The sequence below is a fragment of the Heptranchias perlo genome, chromosome 32 (assembly GCF_035084215.1).
Source record: "Heptranchias perlo isolate sHepPer1 chromosome 32, sHepPer1.hap1, whole genome shotgun sequence".
NCBI classification, from domain to species: Eukaryota; Metazoa; Chordata; class Chondrichthyes; order Hexanchiformes; family Hexanchidae; genus Heptranchias; species Heptranchias perlo.
This window is the reverse complement of record NC_090356.1, coordinates 10,187,402-10,206,211: the sequence shown is the minus strand read 5'-3', so window position 1 is coordinate 10,206,211 and position 18,810 is coordinate 10,187,402. Positions and strand designations below refer to the sequence as shown.

Here is an 18,810-nt window from a genome sequence, read left to right as displayed (position 1 = left end):
ATGCAGCAAATCAGGAGACCTCGGGCCTGTGATAACTGTTGCAATGTTCATGTTCCTGTTGTGGGTCAAATGTTTGAGGAGTGTGGCTGGGGGTCGGGAGGGGGGGGGATGCTGTGGGTGGTGGTGGGGTGTTGGACTTCAAAGTGGGTGGTTGCATCTTTCATATGGGTTATTTTATTTAACAGACAATACTGTAATTTTTTTTTTAAATCCCCTTTGAAAATCGCACACTGATGCAGTGACTTTTTAAAAAAATGTTAAATATAGCAGAAGGGTTATTAGGAGGGTGCCAATTTGGCATGAAGATGACCACAAAGTTGTAATGGCATGTGTCCAAATTGGTGCCAATTTAAAGTCAGCCCATGAGTGGGTCAAGTTTGCAATGTGCTAAGTTATGTTGCACATCATTGATCGGATCATGACTGGTTTTGGAGCTGCTCAAACCATTATGTGCTCATATAACCAGAAATGTGCTGTATCAGTAAAATTTCTTGGTTAATTTTCTTAGTATTGCTCTCTCCATGACTCCAGCTATATGATTTTTTTTTAAAAATAAAGTTTGGTTGTTTTCCTCTTAACTTGCAAAATTAATCAAACTTTAATTCAGTGCTACCCCTCCCAAAGTTAAGATTAAGCTTTGTGCATTACATTGTTGCTTCATCAGTTGAATTAGAATCAGTGCTTCCAGGTTGAACTGAAGTTTTATCCAGTGATGGATATGGTATAGTTGCTGCTGTTCCTGCAGTTGGTACTGGTCATTCAGATTCTGTCAAATCAGCTGCTTCTATAATTTTGGGCGCTTCTGGTAACCAGCACTTGCAAATGGGTTGTGGCTTGAACTCATGAGACATGTTTTATCCCCATCTCTCTTGAAGATGCTGACCTTATTGGGGTATGGTTCCATGGGTACTGGCAGCCCTCTGATACCTTGCCCAAGTGGCTAGGTGGGTCTGGGTAATAAATGTTGGCATGCGATTTTGACCATGAAAATATCACCGCCAATCTGGATTTTACTTGTACCCGACTTCTATATGTGCACTTTTCAGCAGGGGTTGCTGGATAGCAGTTAGAAGTGGGAACCGTCTCCCCCTCATGAGTCCAAGGGTGCTGGGATCAATTGTTGAGTCCTAACTGTTGCCCCATGGAAGATCTGCTAAAAGCACAGACTGGGATCTTCTGCTCTAGTAAAACAACAGGCAGTGTGTTTAGTCATCAAGAGCTGGATTATTTCAGGTGGTGTTCAGACATGTACTGGCAGGTATGAAACTCAGGAAGGAAGTAATTCCCTGCAGATGAACTGGGCAGAGACTTGGCAGATGTTAATCTGTTTTCTGTCTGCTAAGATGGGTGGAGCTTTGTTACCTGTCAGTTCTAATGAGAGTGGATGGTGCAATTAAATTGTCTCATGACACTAAGAATGGAAGAATAGAAGCATGTACTGTATATTAAGTGTAGATGGCATTGTGTTACACAATCAGGCAACTTAAAAAATGATACTATGTTGTTTTGAGCAAGTGGGCAAGCATTAATGCTGTGCACGTCCATTGGTTTACAGTAACCAAATTATTTTTGCTTTTATCTGGAATTTTGACGTATTTTAGGGGTTGCATTCCTTGATTCTGTTTGTTTATATTACGGCTGTTGGATTATGGTGACTGAACAAGTCAAATTTTGATTTTTATTGTGTGGGATTCCAGGATATCTAGATTTTTTTTTTGCTAATGTATTGAGGGCTCACTTTCTGCTATTTTCATTTTTTTCTGTGATGACATGATGCTGTGGTATTTATGATCTGGGTTGTATTTCTTGTGTCTAACTTGTGAAGTACTGATGGCTGTAAAGAGCAGATTATAATTGCTTCTTCAGTAATGATGAAATTGTAGATCAGAACTTTATGTTGCAAGATTTGCTGATGCAGCAAAATATACTTGTGGGGTTATTTATTGTTTTGAGTAAGAGCTGTCCTGCATTGCATAAACCTACATATTTTTGTTCTGTTAACACACGTGAAGCTTTCAATTAGAGTATTTTTTGCCAAGGCTTAAAACAATTTAATGTTTGATACAGCTGAGATAGCAGCCTAACTTGTTAAAGCGTCATATGATAAATGTGTCCCTTAGTAAATATATATTGTTCAATAATTTGTTTTTAAAACTAAATAGTCTTAGTAATCGAACAAATGCATGGCTGTACTTTGTTGGTTACTAAAGGGAGCCTTACTCCTTTTAAGAAAAACAAACTATTGGAAACTATTATGAATAAGATCGCCTTGTTTTCTTCTGACTGTTTTGGTTTAATTTTTTTTAATTACCCAGTGAATGCTGATGGCCTCACTGGAAAAGTGGCTTGGGGGAATTACTGAATTCATTCATGTGAGGGAGCTTAATTAACAAATCCAGTTCAACAGACTTTTCTCTGAAGCACTTTGAGTTAATGACTGTGTAGTGATGTGATGTTCATTCACCATCCAGCATTAAGACATACAAAGCTAGAACAGCCCAGTTTCTTGAGCATCTCTGGTTTTCGTCACCCCATCATTGGCGGCCAGACCTTCAGCTGCTTAGGCCTTAAGCTCTGGAATTCCCTTCCTAAACCTCACTGCCTCTCTACCTCTCTCCTCCTTTAAGACGTTCCTTAAAACCTACCTCTCTGACCCAGCTTTTGGTCATCTGTCCTACTATTTCCTTATGTGGCTCGGTCTCAAATTTTGTTTGATAATGTTCCTGTGCAATGCCGTGGGACGTTCTGCAACATTATAGGCGCTATACAAATGCAAGTTGTTGTGTTAGCTGATCTCAGCTTGGGCAGCCATTAGGATGCTACAATTGGCCTTAACATTCTGGGGCAAAGCAGGGAAAAAAAATAGCCATGGTTCCTGCTTCTGATTGCTGTCCAGTCTTGTCTGCTGGAAAATGTGGACATTGTGGAAGGGAGAAAATTGTGTGTGGAGGGTTGGGAAATGAAGATCGCAAACTGCTTGAATTTGACATTGTGGTTTATGATATCTCTGAACCCTGACATTGAATTGCTACCTTTCCATTCATCAGAAGGTATCCAGTTTCTTCCATTTATGTCCTGTGAATTGTGTGACAATGTTACGCATTGCAGCAACCTTTTGCAGTTTTCAATCGTTGCACCAACAAAAAAAAGGGTATAATATGTCAATTGTGTGTCGCCAGAGAAGGGTTATTTTCAATCAGATGAAGGTACCGTATACTTCCCATTGTTGAAGTGACCTTAGTCCTGATGAGCAATACCAAGTGGGTGTTATATTTCCATCAGTAGCTTTTAAATCCCAGGGATATAGTGCAGGATGAGATGTGAGCCATCAATGAGTTGAAGAAGACAATCTAGCCTGATCTAACTGGGATCAGCTGTTCTTTCTTTTACCACCTCCTCCTCCTCCTCAAAAAAAAACCTATGCTAGTCTTGAGTCAGCAACTAGGAGAAATACGACGATGACCAGGGTAACTTTCACACCAACTTTGTTGGAAAGCACTTGGCTCCAGGTTAGCACCTTCCCCCAGTGGGACTGTCAGAATCCAAAAGCTGACCTGTGGACAATTGCTGGATTAAATCTGCTTCCGATGACTCCATGGCATAGATCGTTGGAGCATTGACTGTCACTTTCTGTTGTCCTTTTTAAAATTGTAACTGTATCTTTATTAAATAAGAACATTTCTAAATTATTAATGCAGAACCTGAAAATCAATCCAGGGCCCAAAATATATCATTTTGTTTTAGCTTGATTAATAGTACTGTTGTTCATAATTGAAAGTTGATCAGTAATTGATAGATTTTTGGACAGTTGATTTTTCAAGGTTTTGTTGACAGGTGTCAGAGAGATGTTGCCCGTTGTACAGCCACTCGGTGATGCAAATCTAAAAATGAAGTTCCAGTCCAATTCTTAGAGATTAAAAAAAAAGGCTGCATCAGCTACTTTTGTTAAAATAAAGTATAGTCAGGTAGCTGCCAGCAGTATGAATATGGTTCACTACAGTACTATTGCATAGGTTCCAGGAAAATGCTTGAATTGCGACAAAGCTATTTATGTGCACACGGGCCATTAAAATATTTTGCTTAGTGTCTTTTTTTTAATTCATTCATGGGATGTGGGCGTCACTGGCAAGGCCAGCGTTTATTGCCCGTTCCTAATTGCCCCTGAGAAGATGGTGATGAGCTGCCGCCTTGAACCGCTGCAGTCCGTGTGGTGAAGGTAGCACTTGGCTCCCTGGTAGCTTTCTTTCCTCTGACTCAAAGTTGTGGGTTCAAGCCCCATTCTAGGACTTGAGCACATGATCTCAGTCGGTACGTCATTGCAGATTGCAGTACTGAGGGAGTGCTGCATTGTCAGATGGACCATCTTTTGGGTGAGATGTTAAGCAAAGGCCTTGTCTACCAGCTGAGATGGATGTATGCAAATTGGCTGCCGCGTTTGTCCACATTGCAATGAAGACTACACTTCAGAAGGAACTTGTTGACTGTGAAGCACTTTGGGACATCCTGAGGACGTGGAAGGTGCTATATAAATGCAAGTTCCTTTATACCAGTACTGAAAAATAACACATTGTATGAGAGACCTCTTTAGACCAAATGGTGGGTTATGTAAGGGACCTATATTAACCTGTACAAGCAGGAGGTGATTTAAAAATAGTGCATCATGCAGGAATTTTGTGGAAATTGTGTTTCATGATGGCGACCTTTACTAGTAATATAGTTAATTGTTTCAAGTATCAAAGAAATAGGAGGTGTGGTTGTGGTGCCACTTTTATATTGCTGCGATGTTATTTCTATTTTGCAGTGATTCTAGAGTCAGCTGTCGAATGCTGCTGTGCAAAACCTCCTCGGGGAGCACATCACGTACTGCTTGGGCTCATCACCGCATTGCGTATGACTCCAATACGGAGTCCTGGGCAGTTTATAAACAAAGGCAGAGGTTCTTTTAATGCTACAACATTCTGCCTGTGCTCTTCAATCATTCAACAATTTACTAGCAGCTAAGCAGAGTACACGTGTGTAAACCTGCATGCGCAAAGTTCTCAACCGGCAGCACGAGTGCACTTAACAGTATGAAACTTGCGTTGTGGCTCTGAATCAATTCTATAACTATCACTCTCAGACTTCTATTACATTGGTATGTCACAATAAACTTAACTTGCATATGTGTGTATAATAAAATTGGTTTCTTAGTGAAGATACTGAACCTTTTAATTAATATATAGCATATATTTAGTATTGAAATCTCTTAACTTGTTAAGATACTATTACTTTTCTATTCCTTTAGTGCTTGTTTTGTGAAAAGCTGAAATATTTTAGTGAAATTTTGTTACACAAGCCTCTTCAGCTTGTGGCTATGCCAACTTTTCACAAAAGTACAATTGGAGTCATAGTGAAATAAAATATTATCATTAACAATTGAACATGTCAGCCCTGGTGTTGGTTGTGTACTTTGTGAAAGTAGATATAGGATAATGGGTAAATTAGAGCCTTACAAGAAAGTAATACACAAGCATTTCAGATATCTTTGCTCTCATGGTTTACCCATCAACTCCAACTTGTCCAAAACCCTGCTACACCTAACCTGTCCCGCACTAAGTCCTACTTGTCGATCACTCCCGCGCTTGTTGAGCTGCGTTGGCTTCCCTTCCTCTATGAATCGTCTATAAATCCTTGTATGGTCTCAACCCATCCTATCTCTTGGGATGTTTTCTTTACGTTAAATGCAAGTTGTTGTTATCAATATCCTCACAAGCCTAAGGTATATGGTTATGTTGAAATGTAGTGTTTATAGCGGATTCGATTGTTCCTTACTGTGTTCCTAGTTGCTCCAACCTGATCATTATCCATAATTAGAAAAAAAAACTTCAAATGGGTGATAAGATCCTACTGTCTTGTTCTGTGACTCATACTGCAGTCAGTTTGGTTTTATTTCACAATATTTTATGAAGAAATAGAATACCCTTCATATATTTTATTTCACCAATTTTTTACCATCTTCTCTTGAAGGTGCAGACTTGTGTTGGGTCCAGTTCCACAGGTGCAATCCAATATGTTGTACAAGTGGCCATTCTTCATGTGTGAGCCTAGATAGCGAGTATTGGCAGACTGTTTGACAGTGTGGGACCCAGTATACCTTAAGCTAACCTGCATTTTCCAGCAGGAGTCACTGAATTGTGATTAGAAGCAGGAAACTTGGCTTTTTTTTTCTTATTCCCTCCCCTAATCTTAATTTTAGCACCAGAACTGGCTGAAATAAACAAATTCAGCACAAAGTGGGGATCTTCTCTCTATCACCCCAGAGCCACTCTACTACACAGTACAGTAACTTACCGAGCACTGGAGGAGCTTCCTTGCACTTATGATAAAGTGAAGTTGCATCTAAGGATTCAGATGACATGAGCCACAAAGTGAAATTAGAGTGGGTTAATATCACTGTCATCTGATCCATTCATTGTGTTACTAGCTTGAAAAGTACTATCTAACTCCTCTATATTGTAAAATGTAACAACATTTTGAAAGAAAAAATCTGGCCTCTCAAACACACAACCGTCCTTGAGTCCTGACTCAAACTAGCTCTGTTCTACTGCATGAATCATGCTGCAGTGTTATTGAGTTTTTATTTTTAGATTTTAAAAAAATTCACAGCCTGTTACAGGATAGCTGTGCGTATGATATAAAGAAATAGATAGAAACAGATATGGATATAACATCTAGGATTGTGTGAAATACAGGAACATCGAGGGCTCAGATAATAGGAACAAAGTGAAAGCTTGAGCAAAATTGTGCTGTGGTCTTGGAGACATTTATTTTATATAGTCAGATTTTTTTATTCCTTTAACGTAATACTGTTGTTTGTGTTGCGACATGTCACAGAACGTGCTTGGTGTCTATGAAACTCTCATTTATTTTCTACTTTACTCTCATTTCTTTACTTGGCCTCAGGGCAACTTCTGCAAAAACCAGTGTCATATTTCTTGGACTAAAAGTGGAATCTCATGATAACCTCAAACATCATTTCCTGATATGAAAGAAAGAAGAAAATGTTTTTTTTTAAAGTTTGTTCTTAATCAAGATGGCTTCCATTTAAAAATGATGAAAACAAAATTAAAACAAAACCTCTGCAAGGTCTGTTGCATGTTTCTCATCCTCCTTGCACATTTTTATTAGAAACTACTTTACATTAGACCAATGAAGAGAAGTTCATCTCCAGAGAGTAATGGTGTTGTATACTAAAATTTTTTTGTGATGTACTTTTTCTTGGGGGTGGGTTGGGGTGAGGGGAGAAGAGAGGAGAGACAGATTGTGCTGGTATTCTAATAGAATGGAGGAGTTAATTTCAGAAGGTCATGAGTTCTAGTCCAGTGGCTAACCAATACTTGAACTTGTCTGATGTAATTGGGCTCATTTCTCAAGTGTTGACTGGGCCACTTGACCGAAAATTGGAACCATTCCGGAAAGAAGGAGCAATGTCTTTTTTTGGTGGGCAAAGGAGAACGGAAAGCTGATTGTTCAGCCTGCCCGACTTGAATCACCTAATGGACTGCTAAAGTATTGTTCTCACCTTCTCAGCTGGAGAATGTGAGGTGGAATGTAAATCCATAAGAAAAATGAGGAAGCATCGTAAAAACGAGCAACATAGAACCCTCATTAACAATGCTATTGGCTAATTGGATTATGCAGTGCAGGGTAACCCATAGTGAACAGTGCGCAGACATCTAACTATTCTGACCGTTTGCCATTCCTTCTATGAGGGGCTATCTATAATTGCATGTTTGCTTTCACTTTATGTTTCCGAAAACATACTGGAATTAAATTGATTTTTTTTGCTCTCATGCTCTGTTTCCTACATGCTCGTTCTTTCCCTCTTATGCACATGGTCTATCTCTTGCTGTCTCTCCCTCTCGTACTTGTGTCCACTATCTCTGTCACCCTAATTTTATTTCCCTTGTTCATTTACTTCTGTCTGTTTTGCTTGTAAGTGTATGTGAGTATGTGTGTGTAGAATATTGTAAACAGCTTCCAGTATTGCTGAAGATTATTAGTGATGGATGAGATTGGGTTGAATTTCTTTTTCAAATAATCAGCAAATTGTGCTTCATTTCTTCCCTCACACGTAGGCCTGCCCACAGTACTCCATCTCTGCCCCTCCTAAAAATTAAAGGGAGAAAGAACAGGATGACTTCTTGGTAAACCATCTGATCATCAATCCCGACGCTGACTGATCCTGTGTGCTGCCTTAAAATTGCTGCTGACAGTTTGCAGTAGCACTTCATTATGTCCCTAACCCAAATATCAGCACCTTGGCTAATATCACAATGGATGCCCTTCCAGCCTCATGCCTCTGATTTACAGAGTTCCCTCCCTGTTCATGCTTCAGGTCTTGAGTTCCCCAGCACGCCCTCCCTGCTCCAGCTTTAGGCCTATGGCTTCTCCACATTAGGCCCTAGGCCCACATGTCTACCTATAGTTTCTCTTTAATCTGCTCCAGTTCTAAGAGTGTCTGGACATGATAGTATCAATCATGGCCATGACTCTACTTCCACCTCAACATCAGGACAGCCATTCAGCCTAGGTCACAAGTTCAAAATTCTGGATCCAATAATCCCAGATTACACCACAGTCTGGTCCCAACCACCCCCATGATTCCTTCCCAACCTACATCCCTACACCCCAGGCTTAAAACCCCTCCCTCCCTCCCTGTCCATCTTCCTCGAAGCCCAGTCCTCATTTTCTGACACTCACGTATGTTAGTGTTGCAGCGCATCCCAAATAGTCATCTTCACCTGACCCAGTTATCCACTTCGAATTAATTATATGTCGGCTGCCATGTTGCTGCATGTCCTACCCTTGAAAGGAGGGACATAAAAGCTATGAACTCAGTAAAAAAAAAACCTATGTGAGGGCCATATGGAGACAGTGGTGATTTACAGAATGGGGATATGAAGAGAGATTTTTTAGAAAGAGAGAGAGAGGCATTTAGAGATAACAATAGGAATTATCTGAGAGCCATACAAAGTGTGGGAGACAAGTGGCAAGATGGAGACAGGAAGAATTAGAAATTGGGAGGCAAGTGGGGGCACAGCTCAAATATTGGTTCCTTGACTGAGATCCCAATGTACTTCACTCTTTGTCTCCCCTTCTGTAAGTCTTTCCTTCCATCTCTTCTGTCCCTATGTGCCTCTCAAATATCTTTCTTTAAAACATTTATGCCCTTTTTAAATGTAAGACAAACAGTAACATGGAAGGTAATAAATAATTGGTTGGAGGTGGATATCGGACAACTGGAGGAAACAAATGTTAATTTTTTTCCCATTAGCAGAGCCATGTGAGATATAAGGATTTCCTCCTCTATATAGGCTATCCTAAAGTCTTCTACATTGATGCTTAGTCAAATGACTTGGGGGCAGGGGTTAATAATTTGCTATTAGCATTTGACAGATGGTGTGTTTTTTAAAAAAAAACAATTGCACAAGATATTAAATCAAGACCCCCATCTTCTTGGCTGTTAAAAACACTGTGGCACTTTTTGAAGACGAGCAGGGAGTTTTCCTGATGCACTGACAAATATTCCTCCTTCAACCATAGGAGATTAACTGGTCATTGACCTCATTCCTGTTTGTGGCACATTGCTGGTACAAAATGGCTGCCGTGTTTGCTTAGACTCCAAAAGTAATCCAATATATGTGAAACGCTTTGAGATATTTCAACATGAGAAGATGCTATATAAATGCAAGTACCTTTACATTTAGCAAGCTTCTAATTCTGAAGATATTCTTGAACATGTGTGCATGGAGCATTAACATTTCTTCCAAAAATTATCATGTCATGCTCCTGTGGTTCTGAACAGTTTGTCTGATACCAAAAAGTCTAATTTTTACTGAAACTGAATTGAAAATTTTATTTTGAAGAAGCACTACAGTAACATATTCCAAAAGATACTTGAAAATTGCTATTTTTTTTGAAGGAAAGTACATGTGCCTCTAGTTTGTTTTTAGTAAAGGCTGTTACAGAATTTCAAAGGAAAAATTAGATGTGCTGTGTGTGTAGAAATGGAGTCTTTTGTTCAGAAAAAAAATCAGATCCATTATTCCATCTGGTATGAAGGCAGCATCTAGTCTTCAAGGACCAACCTTATATAATATAAAATTAAATGCAGTCATACTAGCAAAGCATTAGTGCATAAGCACAGACTTAGAAATTCTGGGCACTGCTGGGCTTGTTGTAACATGAAATCTACAGTGTAGCCATAGCAACGGTGCACTTTCAATGTGAACATCTTGTCATTTTCTTTAATCAGTTGCAGCTGTGGAACCAAAAAAAATATTAAATTGGTGTTGCTATGGTTACCATCTTTGTTGCATCAACCACTTTTGTGCCCAGTTTCCTGCTGCCTTTTAACATTCAGAGGCACTCCAGACTCTCTTTGTTTAAAAAAAACAGACAGACGACTCATGAAGATATATAGTAAGAGGCTAAGAAATATATGCGTATGTGTGTGTTCAGTTTTAACTCTTTCATTACTAAAAACAACTTGATTGGGCAACTTTGCCACTTATCTGGGCAATACCCTAGATGGCGGCATTATCGTACCATTGCAGAGTGTAATGAGTGAGTTAATGTTGATATCCCTTTTTATTCTCTGGGCCGGCCTACACTGTAATTAGTTTAATTCACAACCTTTGACTTCAATCAATATTGTTGGCACAGGGAAGGAAAGTCTAACAATACGTGTTTGTACAGCTTCTCTGCTTCATTACTCTGATATCATTGCTGCTGTTAGATAAGATTCACTATTTTGTGAATTTAACTTATTTGTTTTAAATTAATCCAAGTTTTACATTTTTAAAAACTTTAATTGGACATTAATGGCCGTACTTTGTGTAACCTGGGCCAGCATACTTTTTTTTAAAGGTAAAAGAACTAAATAGAATAAATTGAATTAATGCAGATTTTTATTTCAAAATGCAGGCGGAGGGTGTTGCTGGTTTTTAAAGGGCGATTTACCATTTTGGAATTAATCTGACCAGCTGGAAGACTATTTTGAAGGAATGTCCTCTTCTTTGATGATTAGATTTTATATGTATTTTCCTTAAATTCTTAAAAGGTGCTCCAAGTGGTTAATCACTTGACTCTCAACCAGAAGGTTATGAGTCCAAATGATCAGGTGCATAGAAATGAGCTTTATCACTTCTGCACTGGATGCTAGATGAAGCACCTTGGAAACAAGGCAGCTCATTCTCAGAAGAAGAATACTGTGCATCTTGCTCCAGTTGTGCCTCTTTTGATCTCTGGCCTCGGCGACCTTGTCCTGCAAGCCAGATGAGTCTTTGTTTTGATCCGTGCTGCTGTGGTCACTGCTGAATGGAGCCCAAATCTCTTTCCTGTGGAAGGGAAAATTATCCCCCCTGGAGGCAGGTGCAGAGTATCCTTGGTGGAAGCCTGGGGACAGGTCAGCTAACTCTTAACAAAGGATTGCTTGGGTAAAGATTTCAAAATGATGCATTAGGTTTTTGCCACATTCATACGAACAGAGGTACTGAGAAAGAAAAGAATGTTTTAAGAATAATATTGTAACTACAAACAAAATGGCAAGGGTGAAAATGTGTCAAAAAAGTAGAAAAGATTAAATAAATCAGAGAAAGGAAATATAAACAAACATAGTAAATCACAATCCAGAGGTCATACTCTATTACAGATGCAAAATGATCTTAAACTGCTTGATGCTTCTGACCTGCGTATTTAACATGCAGCCTGAAACTGACAAGCATATTCCAATCTGACCAAACCATTGATTAACCAGAGTCACTGCTTACTGAACAACAATTATACTTTGTGGCCTGAAAGGAACATTGCTCCACCTGACAAAAATAATACACTGTGGATTGTTACATGGTCAAATGCTCCTACCATTATAAAACAGCATATCATCTGACTTAGTGTGAGCAGTTTAATGGGAGATCCGCTCATGTATAAAAATGTCAAGAGTAAAGTTTACTCCTGAATGTCGGATATCCTAAAATCTTCTGTACTGAAACTTAGCTAAATGTATGGGGTGAATGGAATTTGCTGTTGGCATTTGACAGATGGCCTGCATTAAAAAACTTATTGAATAAGGTATTAAGCTGAGGATCTACCTCCCTGTTCAACTGGATGCTCAAGATCCTATGGCGCTATTCGAAAAAGAGCAGGGAATTCTGTTGGCACATGGACCAATGTTTCAACATGATGAGCTTTATAAATGAAAGTACTTTTAGCAGGCTCCTAAGAGATATCTTCTGGAGATATTCCTAAGAAAATACATGTAAAGCATTGTAAATAATACTTTGAGAATAGCATTTTTAGCTGTGAACAAGATTTTTGCCAATAATCAAAAGTGTCAGCTTGACTCAGTTGATAGTCTTGCCTCTGGAGCAGAAGGGCGTGGGTTCAAGCCTCACTCCAGGCACTTGAACACATAATATAAGCTGATGCTGAGGGAATAGTGCATGGTCAGATGTGCCATCTTTCAGATGAAACATTAAACCAAAGCCTCATCTATTTTGGTGGTTCACTCGGACGTCAAAGTAAACAGTGATTCAGTTTTGGTCAGAGAACTTCACAGTTTGCATGGCGCAATTCGAAGAAGAGCGGGAGAGTTCTCCTGGTGTCCTGGTCAACATTCTTCCCGCAACCAAAAACAATTGAACTGGCCGTTCATCTCAGTGCTGTTTGTGGGACCTTGCTGTGCGCAAATTATATGTGAAGTGCTTTGGGACATACTAAAGATGAGATAAAAGCAAGTTTTTTTTCTCTGAATAATTTAACATTCTTGGTACTGCCCTGATTGGTTTTGGATGTAATTGCTGCTTCTATTTTACATGTAATAATTATTTCTTGTAGGAGGCTGAACAGCACCCAGGGAGAAATCCGTGTGGGACCCAGCCATCAGGTAGGGAAGTCAAAAATCATTATGCTCGGTTATTATGCATTTACTGGCTGTACATAACCTTTCCATGCAGCCACATTTGTAAAACCTGAAAGATAAGCAAATCACATTGTGATGCATATATTTTGTACAAATATGGGTTGGTACCTTAGTTTAAAGTTGGATTTGATGCTGAGTTACCTTTGTTGTCAACGTACTCATTAGAAGTGTTGGTTGCAAACTAATTTGAAGACTTTTTTTAAAAGGGTACATTTTACACATACTAAATTTGTTATGAAGTCCAATTTAACTTGACCCAATTTGTTCATTGTGCCAACCTCTGGATACTTTGTCCTTACATAAGAACATAAAGAGCAATAAACATTGGCCAAAACATGCAAATATAATTTTGAAGAATCTTAATTCTTAGTGAAATAAATTGGAATTATAAACTTGTTGGTGTAGCAGAACTTAGCTTTGCTTTGCATCAAGATTTTGTGCCTCTTTCTCTTCCTGCTGTTGCCTCTCTCTAACCTGGATGGCTATTCAAAACATCCTTTGTGGCGTACATTTAAGCATGATGTGAATTTTTGCTCTGTGACTCATAATTTTGTCAAAGGCTTATTGATAGCATTTTCATAGCTGGGAATCAATTCTGTTATCCTGTTAACCAAGAAGAGGGTATGTCCAGGAACCCCCATTAAACCAGTAGAATTGATCTGCTGAACTAAATTCAGAAGTCTTCTAATCCTCCACTGTAGAGCCAGCATCCCCACCTCCCAAAAAACAAGTACTTTGATGACTTGTACTCATTGGCATTAACATTGAGCATAGATGTAGATCAGTTTCTTCAGATACCTGTCTTCATACTACAGGTACTTCAGCAAGAATGATTTAATCTAACTGGTACTGTTGGGTTTCCTGAAGGCCCAGTTAGTACATCTATTTCCTAGAGTGGAACTGAACCATACAAAGGAAGAAGATCTCAGTTTTAATCTGTACTCTGTGTGGAGTTAACTCATCTCAGTTGGGGTGCCACTCGATGACCTCTTACAACGCCCCAGCCCACTGGCTGGAAAAGTTCACGCTTGTGGATATTGAGTAGACTGCATCGAGCTTAGGTATGATATCTCCCATGGACCAGCCTGATTCAAGCTTGGTCACTTGAATCAGGCACTGAAGAAATGCTGGCACCCATGGAATTGAACCCAAACAGAAGTTAGTACCTTCAAAAGGAGATGGGAGACAATTGGAAATACAGCATTTTTTTTAAAAAAAGATCCTTCACCAAAGGACCTTTGTCAGTTTGGTTGTGGCTTTTAACATCACTATGAAAACATTTGGGACAATGTCGTACAGCATATCCCTTGAGGCAGTGTAGCATGGCAAAAGCAATCAGGATATTGCCACAGGAACCCAAGTCTTGATAATTCAGATGTAGATTCTTCTGCCGATCTCTGATTCAGATGAGGAGAAAGGTGAGTTGTTAAAGCAGTCTGTACCTAAATTTAAGGTAGCGACAGTTTTGAAAATCAAAATATCCCAGAAGCCCTTGTCCGAGGTGGTGACAGTGCACTGTGGCAAACAGAAACCAACCAAATTTTACTTCATGTAAGGTCCTACCAAGAAGCTTTGGTATAAGGTTGGTCAGATCCCTCCATCTCCAGCCAGAGTGGACCATAGGGATCCTAAAATCTCCTTCAAGATCCTGCACTCTGCATCTATAGCAGACTTTTCCAAACCAAATTCAATAAAAGTATGAAAAGTCACCAGTCAGGTTACGAACCTCATTCCTCCTGATATGGTGTTCAAACAACTGAATACTTGCAAGAGCTACCAAGCACACTACCCATGGTTCTTTTACTGCAGAAAGGCCAAGTTTTAGCAAATGGTTTAGAAAGCCCCTTCTTTCATTTGTGAATCATTTTTTGCACAAATTAAGGAACTCAGTAAGGAAGCTTAAATGGATCTCCAGGATTTAGGTGTAATGTCTGCTGTTCTCGGTATGTTATTTTTGCATTTCTTTTGTTGCTTTTCTCTGGCCTATCCGTAGTGTTGCTGCTTTTCATTCGTAAAGCTTTCTCCATCAATCAGATAACTGATCTGCTCAAAACTTATAAGAAACACCAGTGGGGCATTCTAGGTATGGCTCAGCAGAGCAAATCACCCATAGGCCAAGACAGGGTGCTCTGCAACCCCAGTTCCAATTCTTCTAAAGGTGCAAACTGTATTAGTGCATTGGGTATCTACTGGACTAGGCTTGTTGCATTTCGATTTTAAATTTCCTAAATTCTGAAGTATCTTCTAGGAAGACTGCATGTTGGAACTATTCTGTCATTGGAATTCAGGGCTCTTTTGCATGCATGCACAAGATGGAATAACAGCACGGACTTTATCCTCAATTTTTTCTTATGTGCTAAACATTGTGGGGGGTGGTGGGGTGGGGGGTGATATTTCATCCTGTTCTGATTCTGTGTTCATCAATCATCTCTTCAAAGCGAAGTTTAAACTGTTCAGTGTGCCAAAAATTCTCCATGTAATTTGTACATGATACTGGATGGCCACCTATTTCCATTTGTCATTATTGCAGTAAATTATGCAAGATTTACAACCAATGTTTACACACATTGGGTGTTTCCCATTCACGTATTTACGTGAGAATCTGGATTAATCAGTTAATGATGTGCTACTGGTATGCAGCGCTAGACTTCCAACATCAATGTGGCTGGGACATTGCAAGCTCTCCAGGCCAAGGTCCTTCTGCCTGCTAATGTCAATCAAATTATCGATGTGGAAGCTAAGAGGCTTGTGGTGACAGATGCTGGATGGAATTATCTGGAGACCAGTGGGTTCTTTGCCTACCGTGCTTAGATTGCAGAGGCAAGCAGTTGCAGCTGGAGCTCCATATCACCATCTGGTGGAATCATTGTTTGACATGACGTGGTTTGCATTCCTGCAGTAGTCAGGAAGATGCAGTCATACGTTTTAATTCATGACCCTGGAGGAGGCCCTCTGGACTGAGTTGGCTTTAAATTGACTTACCTTTTGATGGGACATTAGAACCAAGCTGATCTTTGTGGGAGACTTAGCAATACTATCTGAAACCAAGCAGATCCACAGTATTCCACTGAACTGTTGAAGATCGACCATGGAAACCTGGCTCTTTAATGGGGCTTCAAGGGGTAGACCAGTCACTGGGTGGTGGGATTTTTCCCACTTGGTTGCAGATAACCCTGCAAGCCAAGGCCCTAATAGGTAGGGTGGTCCTAATTGGACAAGCGGAGGTAACAACATCTTGCATTTATATAACACCTATAACATAGAAAAACATGCCAAAACATTTCACAGATGCGTAATCATAAATGGCCGCCAAGCCAAAGAATGAGATATTAGGAGGGGTGACCAAAAACTTAGTGAAAAAGGTGGTTAAACACGAGGTTGAGTACTTTAAATTGGAGATTATGTGGGGACTAGGAGCCAATGTAGATCAGCAAGGACATGAGTGGTGGATGAGCGGGATTTGGTTTTGGAGACTATGGGCAGTAGAGGTTTGGATGAGCTGAAGCTTATATCGGGGGAGGATGGGAGTCTGACCATTAGAGCTTTTGAGTAGTCAATTCTGAAGCTGACAATGGCATTGAAGAGGGTTTCAGCAGCAGATAAGCTGAGTAGGGGTGGATGTGAGCGAAGTTACGGAGGCGGTCTTTGTGCTGGACAGGATATGGGGTCGAATCGGGTGCTGAGGTTATGAACAGTCTGGTTCAGCCTGGGACTGTGGCTGGGGAGAGGGATCAAATTAGTGGCAAGGGTCCAAACTTTGTGACAGAGTCTGAAGACAATGGTGTCAGAGTTCTTCATGTTTCGCTGGAGGAAATTGTGGCTAAGTCAAGAGTGGATTTTGGACAAGCAGTTTGAGTATAGAAGATTTAGGGGTGAACTTATTGAGGTATTTAAGATGATTAAGGGGTATGACGGGGTAGATATAGAGAAACTCTTTCCTCTGGTGGGGGAGACCAGAACAAGGGGGCATGATCTTAAAATTAGAGCTCGGCCACTCGGGGTGATGTCAGGAAACACTTCTTCACACAAAGGATAGTGGAAATCTGGAACACTCTCCCCCAAAAAGCTGTTGAGGCTGAGGGTGAATTGAAAATTTCAAAACTGAGATTGATAGATTTTTGTTAGACAACGTTATTAAGGGATATGGAACCTCGGCAGGTAAATGGAATTGAGATACAGATCAACCATGATCTAATTGAATGGTGGAATGGCATGAGGGGCGAAATGGCTTACTCCTGTCCTTATTGACAGCACAGAGGCGGTGGCGGAGAGGTAGAGCTGCGTATTGTCAGTGTATATGCATATGCTGATGACAGTGGGACGATTACCAATGTTTTATTCTGGTAAACTGCATGGGTTTAGCTATTTAATCTTCAGCATTACTCCTATACTAACTTGGGACTTTGGTCTACACTTACGTTTTCCAGGCTTTGTGAGTGTGTGCCTGTGAGGAGAGTGTGTACACTCCATATTGGTCAAATGGAAACTAGTTACTTAGAATTCTTAACAGTTTGGTTTGGGGACTTTCCAACGTGATGGTCAGTTACCATCAGTGTCAGACATCCAGCTAATCAAAAAGAAAAAAATTGCATGTGTCTTGCCACCCAGAGCTTTTACCAAGTGCCTTTCTGCTTGAAGTATTATCTCTTGCATGTTTTTCTTTCAACAACTAGCTTATCAAAAATTTGCAAAAAGAACAGCTCAGTAAGACTCCTTTCTGGAAGCCGTGGAGTTATCCTCAGCTCAGGCATTCTCGGGATGATAGCTTCCTGCTCCTTTATGATGTGCAACAGTTGCTTCCAAACCAGGCAGATTTAGAGTTCCCATAGTTACTGAGGAGACCTTGTTTACATGGTCTGTAACAGACTCCCCAGTGTTTCCTCCCATGTACAGGCTAGATACATGAAGTCCCCAGTGCAAGATATCCATTCCTCCGAAAAAATTAGAAATGAATGGATAATTGGAGCAGAAAGTTATATTCTCAAGATACTTCGCAAATTTGAGTGGCATTGTTCCAGGTCTGAGACTGGTACCTGTGGTATGATGACACTTTTTACACTGCTCACGTTACCATTCAAGGTCTCTGCTGACTTCTGCGGTCCAAACAACCAAGGATACAGCCAGAATGAGTGCTGCTTTATAGATGAGAGGGAAAAGATACCTGACCAAATGGCTGCTTAAGGATACACGTTCCTGAAGGACAGTATCTTAGCGATTTCCCCCCTTCCTGTGTATGACACGATCCTTTTTATACATGAAGACCGAACTTCTTTCAAAGAATGAGGAATACCATGCCTACGGTAGGTAGACTTAACAATTGGCCAGCAGCAAGATGAACCTAATCACACAGTTGAAAATGTTATCCTAGAATATTGCTAAAACCACATGGGTTAATCTAGTTTCTTTACATTGCTGGGGCTGGGCTCAGTAACTTTTTCTTGTAAGCAGTTCTTTGATTAATGTCTCAGTGTTTATTTTTACAAAAATATGCAAGTCAACAGTAAAGAAACATTAAAAGAGAAGAATATCGTGAAAGAATTAATCTTGGAGCAAAATTATTTGCCCTGTTAGCATCCCAAGCAATTTTTTAAAACTCCTACTAGCTTCCTCTGATAGGCTAACAAGTTTAATCCAGTGAGAGGTCTGGGTGCAGATCCTACAGATCTGTAAAGGTAGGAGGGCAGGTAGAAAAGGTATTAAAAAGGGAAAATGGAACTCTGGCATATATGCATCAGGGCATTGAATATAAAAGCAAGGTAGTTTTGCTGAATTTATACAATACATTGGTTTAGCCATAGTTGGAGTATTTCATGCAGTTCTGGACACCCCATTATAAGAAGGAGATT

The 18,810-nt window shown here is 40.0% G+C and overlaps 1 protein-coding gene across 7 annotated transcripts in view; it reads left to right on the top strand.

The window, feature by feature from the left end:
• rerea (arginine-glutamic acid dipeptide (RE) repeats a) overlaps positions 1-18,810 on the top strand; it is a 399,886-nt gene that overhangs the window by 240,509 nt on the left and 140,567 nt on the right. For all 7 annotated transcript variants that reach the window (XM_067970328.1, XM_067970329.1, XM_067970324.1 and 4 more), the window contains one exon: positions 12,880-12,928. In XM_067970328.1, the coding sequence (XP_067826429.1) occupies positions 12,880-12,928 (49 nt within the window). The remainder of the gene's footprint in view (positions 1-12,879; positions 12,929-18,810) is intronic.